Source organism: Lithobates pipiens, unplaced genomic scaffold (assembly GCF_037356315.1).
Source record: "Lithobates pipiens isolate NorthernLeopardFrog02 unplaced genomic scaffold, aLitPip1_a1.2 Scaffold_25, whole genome shotgun sequence".
Taxonomy (NCBI): domain Eukaryota; kingdom Metazoa; phylum Chordata; class Amphibia; order Anura; family Ranidae; genus Lithobates; species Lithobates pipiens.
In genome coordinates this window covers 131709273-131717009 of record NW_027507787.1, presented here as the reverse complement: position 1 = coordinate 131717009, position 7737 = coordinate 131709273, and the positions used below count along the sequence as shown (strand labels likewise).

At 38.0% G+C, this 7737-nt stretch overlaps 1 protein-coding gene across 1 annotated transcript; it reads left to right on the top strand.

The window, feature by feature from the left end:
- Positions 1 to 231: 231 nt before the first annotated feature.
- On the top strand, positions 232 to 7376 carry LOC143930522 (meteorin-like protein). The gene is made up of 4 exons (XM_077454889.1): positions 232 to 334; positions 5229 to 5629; positions 6510 to 6569; positions 6696 to 7376. The coding sequence occupies exons 1-4, from the start codon at positions 234 to 236 to the stop codon at positions 7007 to 7009; spliced, it is 876 nt and encodes a 291-aa protein (XP_077311015.1). The 5' UTR covers positions 232 to 233; the 3' UTR covers positions 7010 to 7376.
- Positions 7377 to 7737: the final 361 nt, after the last annotated feature.

Sequence of the window (7737 nt, the reverse complement as noted above, 5' to 3'; positions counted from 1 at the left end):
ATTGTAATTCGTTTTGTGACTTACTACATACAATAGAGATCACTCAATCTTTTGGGGTTTTCTTTTTTTTCGTTTTTCTTAAGGAATTCATGAACTGTGCAAGATCTGTGGATGGAGTCAGAGTTATAATGGAGATGCTGATGAAGAGGTTTGGCTTTCCTGCTATAGACAGATGTATCCACACTTAGCTTGTCTTGATCTCTTAGTAGCTTAGAAGACAAAGACATCATAATATGAAGAGGTCTGGGCTGCTGGATCTTCTCCAAATATGCATCCTGCTGCTAAGCAGAGGAATTGTTTTCATTGCTGGGGACTTTTGCAGTTGGAAAGGAAGGTATGGTATACTGACATGAGTGGAAATAGTGGAGCCAGTATTTTCGAGACAAATTTTATACTGTTTTTGTACTTGTTTCTTGTTTAAAAGAGGCTCTCTTGTGTGACATGAAATTGTGCTGTCCTGGACTTAGTTTTTTTCTGATCGGAGAAATTCCTTCTAACAGTTTTGCTAGTTTATAAAACTGCCAGATAATTTTTTTTCCTAATTTTTTTTGTTTACCATGCCATAACATAATTAGGCAGAATATATTTTAATCATATTTTGGCATATGTTACTGTTGCTGGGTTTAGCTAGGTTTTGATATTCTTTCACTCTCCAAAACATTTTTTTCTCTCTCTCTCCCTACCCCCCCCCCTTTCTTTCTCTCTCTTTCCATCTTTTTAAAATTGAAATTAGCTTCATTGCTAGCACCAAATAGATTTTAGCATTGCCAATGTTTTTTGAGTTTGAATGTGGGGATTGGGCTGGAATGAATAACTCCTAAGTTGTTATTATTAGGGATAAATGAGAGGTTGAATGCAATAGGAGGTGAGTGCAGGAATGTTATTAGGTTAAAGGATAACAAGGGTAGGGGTGAGTGCAGGTTTGGGTTTTATTAAGTTAGCAATTTTCAATTTGCCTCTCGGTCAGTCTTATACCCTGCTACAAATCTTCTTTCCCCCTCAATTCAGTTCAGTGAAGTCCAGGATGAGAGCTAAGAGTGTCCGGAAGTGAGTGTCCCTCACCACTGAGTACTTGGGGCACTGTAACAGGGAGTGGGTTTCATCCTTCAGGAAGACGCTGGCACAGTCAACTTTTTTTGGGCTTGTGCATCTGTCTATGCCATCTTGATTAAATTTCCAGGCTGTGCATGCTCAGTATTTTATATGCTCAGGGTCTGTCTGTATTTGGGGTTTTGTAGCGTCTCCGAGTATGTGGCGAGTTTGTTAGTGACTGGTAAGTAGTTTCTGAGCGTTTATTTAATTTCTCCATTCTGACATATCTTTCTTTGGAATCATTCATTATGTCTTTTGTTTAAGATTGTGTAAGGAAAAGTTGTTGGAAGTTTTGAATGGACAATGTGCTGATAAGTTGGTGCAGACCACACTCTATATAATGGTCTTTGTTGGTCAGTAAGGGTTTATCACCTATGAGTTGGGGCTGCTGTTTTGTAAGTGGTCCATGTTTACCACCATGTTTATCATTTCAAACAGACTATACAGTAACTGTCTGTAAAGCCCGCTCCCCAACCCCTATGCAATCCGTATTGCTCCTCCATATTCTAATACCAAAACGGTGCTATATGTATTTTTTGTTATGGCAGTATCCTGATAGTTTTGCTTTATAATAACATTCCGGCAGTCAGCCCAAATTTGGACATACCAGGGACATGTTATCACTCCTGGTGAAGAAAGTATCCTGTAAGACAGTATGTCAAAGCAGACTGTTTATTGTTCACATGAAGATAGAAAGCCAAATTTTTAATAATTATTTCAGTAAGGGATAAACTCATCTCACTGTTTTTTGTACGCTTAGCTATACTGATGAAGCCTGGTTTTGCGTAGATGGTTTGCTTGCTATTACCCTGTGTTTCGACGAGTTATTTTTAAGCTAAATAGGACAATCTAGTAGAAAATATTTGTGAGGGTGTTAGATTGTAAGATTTTGTGTTGTGAGAAGAAAAGCTTTCTCAATTAATTAGGTTTTTGGGAATAAATTGAATGTCTAAAGTTAACTATTTAATGAGAAGTCCAAAGCAAACATTTTTTGTTGTTGGTTGGTGTTGGTGATAGTGTGTAGCACCATTTGATTTACTCTTGGGATTTTATTGCAGTTTATTGTTTTGTTTTAATTGCCCTCACTTCTTGTAAAAGTGACTACACAAAAAGTGATAGTAAATCTCCCAAATGTTGACAGAGCAATAAAACTCAGTAGCCACTCTGTCAAGAACACCGCTTCCCTTCAATAAATATGCTGCCAGTGCCAAAGCCAAATCTTTTGAAATTTTTCTTTCTGAGCTAGGCACTTACTGCTCAATTCATTATACAATATCATGCAATTCTTGGGTTATGCGACTCATTTGATCCAAATATTGCATGCAATATTGGAAAAGTTAATTCACTATTAGTTTTTTGGGTATTTAGCACAAGATAACAAATGCCTGGTAAATACTACATTAACTAATTCACAAAACGACAAATATAAATACATTTGTTAAATAAGTTGTGATCTACAGTGGTGTGAAAAAGTGTTTGCCCCCTTCCTCATTTCCTGTTCCTTTGCATGTTTGTCACACTTAAGTGTTTCGGAACATCAAACCAATTTAAACAATAGTCAAGGACAACACAAGTAAACACAAAATGCAATTTGTAAATGAAGGTGTTTATTATTAAAGGTGAAAAAAAATCCAAACCATCATGGCCCTGTGTGAAAAAGTGATTGCCCCCTAAACCTAATAACTGGTTGGGCCACCCTTAGCAGCAACAACTGCAACCAAGCATTTGCGATAACGTGCAATGAGGCTTTTACAGCGTCCTGGAGGAATTTTGGCCCACTCATCTTTGCAGAATTGTCCTAATTCAGTTACATTAGAGGGTTTTCGAGCATGAACGGCCTTTTTAAGGTCATACCACAACATCTCAATAGGATTCAGGTCAGGACTTTGGCTAGGCCACTCCAAAGTCTTCATTTTGTTTTTCTTCAGCCATTCGGTGGTGGACTTGCTGGTGTGTTTAGGATCATTGTCCTGCTGCAGAACCCAAGTTCGTTTCAGCTTGAGTACACGAACAGATGGTCGGACATTCTCCTTCAGGATCTCTTGGTAGACAGCAGAATTCATAGTTCCTTTTATCACGGCAAGTCTTCCAGGTCCTGAAGCAGCAAAACAGCCTCAGACCATCACACTACCACCACCATATTTTACTGTTGGTATAATGTTCTTTTTATGAAATGCAGTGTTCCTTCTACGCCAGATATACTTGGACACACACCTTCCAAAGAGTTCCACTTTTGTCTCATCGGTCCACAGAATGTTGTCCCAAAAGTCTTGGGGATCATCAAGATGTGTTGTGGAGAAATTGAGACGAGCTTTGATGTTCTTTTTGCTCAGCAGTGGTTTTCTCCTTGGAACTCTACCATGCAGGCCATTTTTGCCCAGTCTTTTCCTGATGGTGGAGGCATGAACGCTGACCTTAACTGAGGCAAGTGAGGCCTGCAGTTCCTTGGACGTTGTTGTGGGGTCTTTTGTGACCTCTTGGATGAGACGTCGCTGCGCTCTTGGGGTAATTTTGGGCGGCCGGCCACTCCTGGGAAGGTTCACCACTGTTCCATGTCTTTGCCATTTGTGGTTAATGGCTCTCACTGTGGTTCGCTGGATTCCCAAAGCTTTGGAAATGGCTTTATAACCCTTTCCAGACTGATAGATCTCAATTACTTTCTTTCTCAATTGTTCCTGAATTTCTTTGGGTCTCGGCATGATTTGTAGCTTTTAAGGATCTTCTGGTGGACCTTACTGTGTCAAGCAGCTCCTATTTAAGTGATGCCTTGATTGTGAACAGGTGTGGCAATAATCAGGCCTGGGTGTGGCTAGAGAAATTGAACTCAGGTGTGGACAACCACAGTTATAGTATGTTTTAACAAGGGGGGCAATCACTTTTTCACACAGGGCCATGATGGTTTGGATTTTTTTTCACCTTTAATAATAAACACCTTCATTTACAAATTGCATTTTGTGTTAACTTGTGTTGTCCTTGACTATTGTTTAAATTGGTTTGATGTTCCGAAACACTTAAGTGTGACAAACATGCAAAGGAACAGGAAATGAGGAAGGGGGCAAACACTTTTTCACACCACTGTAGCTATGTGCTGTTTAAAGAATGTATGAATGAAGGGCTGGTTGTTATGTGTCAGCACCCATAAGCATTCTATCGACCAGTGTTCTCACAGCCAGGGATTCCTTATCTGGACCTGCAGCCTAACAGTCCAGGAAAGGGATTGGGGCGAGTGTGCGCCTGCACTCCTGAGCCATACCAGGCCACATGCCTTCAACAAGAGGGTACTTTGTCAGGGGGCGGGTCCTTCCTGGCAAAGTACCTTGCTCCCATGTTGATGAGGACAAGCGCCTCTGCCCCACAGCTCTGACCTAGTGATTGTGGGGGTCTGCAGGTGGGGGGCTTATCAGAATCTGGTAGCCCCCTTCAACCACTTCAGTACTGGGCACTTTTACCCTCTTCCTGACCAGGTCAATTTTCAGCGTTCAGTGCTGTTACATTTTGAATAACTATTGCGCGGCCATGCAACATCATACCCATAAGAAATTTTTATCGTTATTTCCACACATATAGAGCTTTCTTTTGGTGGTATTTAATCACCAATGGATTTTCATATTTTTCTAAATAAACAAAAAAAGGCAGAGAATTATGAAGTAAAAAACAAATTTTTCTTTATTTCTGTTATAAAATTTTGCAAATAAATAATCTTTTTCCATAAATTTGGATCAAAATGTATTCCTCTACATTTCTTGGGTGAAAATAACCCAAATCAGTTTATATTATTTAGTCTGAAGGAAAGTGATAGAGTCCACAAACTATGGTATATATATATACAATTTTTTTGCAAATGAAGAAATAAAAACAAAAATACAACTTTTTTTATCATATAACTGGTGTGGCAGTGATCAGGGACACTGACTGAAGAAAAATATAATCTTATATTAAAATATATATCTTCTTTTACGATTTGTTTCTCCCACACTGTGACCAGAGAAATACAGTGTTTTCATAGTAACACTGTACTACTCTGGGGAAGTGATCAGAATTTTATTCTTATTTTTTACATAATATGATTGCTTATACCTATTTTTACTTTATTTACTGATAGATTAATATGAACAATTTTCTTTTTTTTTCTCCAGTGGTCTTACCTGGGACTTTCGCTCACGAGCTGTGAAACAAATTCACCTACGCTGTGCAGAAGGCTCGTTAGAATGGCTTTACCCAACCAGAGCCTTGCGTGTAATTCTTGAGCCTAGCTTGGTAAACAGCAGGCATACAAATGTCTGTATAAAGCCTTTTTTGGAGTTTAGAGGTGCTAATATGTATATTGAAGAGAACGAAGAGCTGCACTTATTGGTTAGTGAAGCATCTGAAGTACAGAGGATTTATTGCTTTGGGATGGATGTTACACAGAGAGTCTCTTTCTTCTTACAGTCAAGTCCCCAAAAGGACTTAAGTAGAAGAAAAGCAGGATTCCAGTATGAAGTGATGAGTAACCAACATTCTGGACCCTTACTCCAAAAGTTTGCTTCTGCTGATAGTAAGTTATCTTGTGTCTTTTATTTACATGCTTTCTGTTTTCCTTTGTTGGTTTAAACTCTTTAATGAAAAAAAAACCTTAAAGATATAGGCTCCATGCACACTGAAGCTGATAAACTGCAGTTTATTGGCGTTTGGGCGTTTTTTATAAAAGCCCATAAACTCCACTCTATGTTAGCCTATGTGTCCATGCACACATGGACGTTTTTCAGCTTTAATGAGCAGTGGAGTTTATGGGCTTTTTTCTGAACGCCAGAAATTCGCGTTCAAAGTGCCGTTTTTCAGCGGCAAAAAACGACAAACGCTCATTAACGCTCATTAACGCTCATTAACGCTCGTTCATTAGTGTTCGGCATTCTATTTTTCAATGCATTGTGGGATTTTTGGAGTGTCCTCTGTGTATTTTTATAAAAAACGCCCATTAACGCTAACGCTGTAAAACGCTCATTAACGCTCATTAACGCTAGTATAAAACGCTGTTAAAAGCAGGTTTTTCAACCAGCGTTTTCTGCCAGCAATCTGGCGTCCAGAAATAGCTTTTTTGAGCTTCAGTGTGCATGGAGCCATAATGATATAAATGTGATTTGAATGTTATTTACTGTAAAAGAAAAATGAGAAAGTGCTAACATCGTGTTACTGCCATGAATTGTGTGCTGTGCTTCATATTGTAATTGCCGAAAAGATCTCAGGCATCTCTATTGGTTTCTTTCTATATGAATCTTTATATACAGTTTATACAGTTATATACAGTTTTCATTTCTGAACAGAATTTATTATGAAGTAAGCCACTATATTAAGAATATTTAATCTGTTAAAACTATCATTATATGTTTAAACCTATTAAAAAACATTTGTATATTTTTCTGTTACCTGAAATCTAGATGTGTGCCGACCTTGTGATAGCAAAGACCTTCTTATGGCCATTTGCAAGAATGATTATGGTAAGTGACCCAAAATGTTTTTTTTTTTTTTATTAGAAATTTTTTCCTCAGTTGTTCTAGATTTTGCATTTTAAACAAAATCTAACAGTTGACATTGCACTTATTATCTAACTTTTTCTTTTCAAGTGGTAAGTGGATCCATTGAGAGTGTCTCACATGATGTGGTAGCCTATATATCCAAAGTGCACATCAAGGCTATAAAAGTATACAGACAGCAAAACAGTATATTTCAGCATCATGAATCCGCTGATACATGGACCAGACCTATCAGGACCTTGTTGAAATGTGGAGTCAAAAAAGGGAAGGGAGATTTCTTGTTCACCGGTAATGAACATTTTGGAGATGCTTGGTTGGGATGTGCTCCTCGCCTTAAAGACTTTCTTGAAATCTATCAAAATGCTAAACATCTTCAGAATAACCCATGTGAATTTCAGATGTAAACATAAACTTATGGACTATAAACATATTCTATAAGCATCATGATCTAAGTGTACATGTAATTTATTTAACTTGTGGATTCCTGTGTGTTGCCAATAATATTATCCAAAATTTTGGGTGGAATGTGCACCTCCAGTTGAAGGCATTCTAGAAATCCACCATCATCTTTGGACATCTATGCCAATTTCAGATGTAAACATGTATATTTGAATTGACTATAAAACAAGCAATTTTGATCTGCAATAAGTTATACAAGACATGCTTTTCTGTATTATCTAGTTACTGATGTTTGATTTGGGTATTGTTTCCCTTCTCTGTTCATATGATTGTAAAAGTTATTTTGATGGCAAAAAAATTAAAAGGTTTTGAATTAGACAACAATTCTTAACAATGCTGAAAGAATTAGACATATTGAACTGTGTCTACATTTAAGCTCTGGTCACCAATGTTACAAGACAAACATGAATAAAGTGTTCTTATGCCACTCACTGACTGAGATTTTAACTGCCATAAAATATTTGTTTCCCAATGAGTGACTTGTTGTTGCTCGTTTGTGCACCTGAGATGGGCTTAACTACCTTTTTAAGACTAAGGGCATGTGCCCCCTCTGAGGAATCCTTTGACTGGGATGAAACACGTCAGATGATGCATGGCAACTGTGACACCAACTGAAAGCCCCTATTCTATACAAATGTGTGTGTGTGTGTGTAATGCTGCATACACATGATCG

Bases quoted from the DNA above. Each gene is read 5' to 3' on its own strand.
- LOC143930522 (XM_077454889.1), top strand. From the start codon at position 234: ATGAAGAGGTCTGGGCTGCTGGATCTTCTCCAAATATGCATCCTGCTG. The intron at 335-5,228 runs GTATGGTATACT...TTTTTTCTCCAG, and splicing joins TTTTGCAGTTGGAAAGGAAG to TGGTCTTACCTGGGACTTTC. The intron at 6,570-6,695 runs GTAAGTGACCCA...TTTCTTTTCAAG, and splicing joins CATTTGCAAGAATGATTATG to TGGTAAGTGGATCCATTGAG.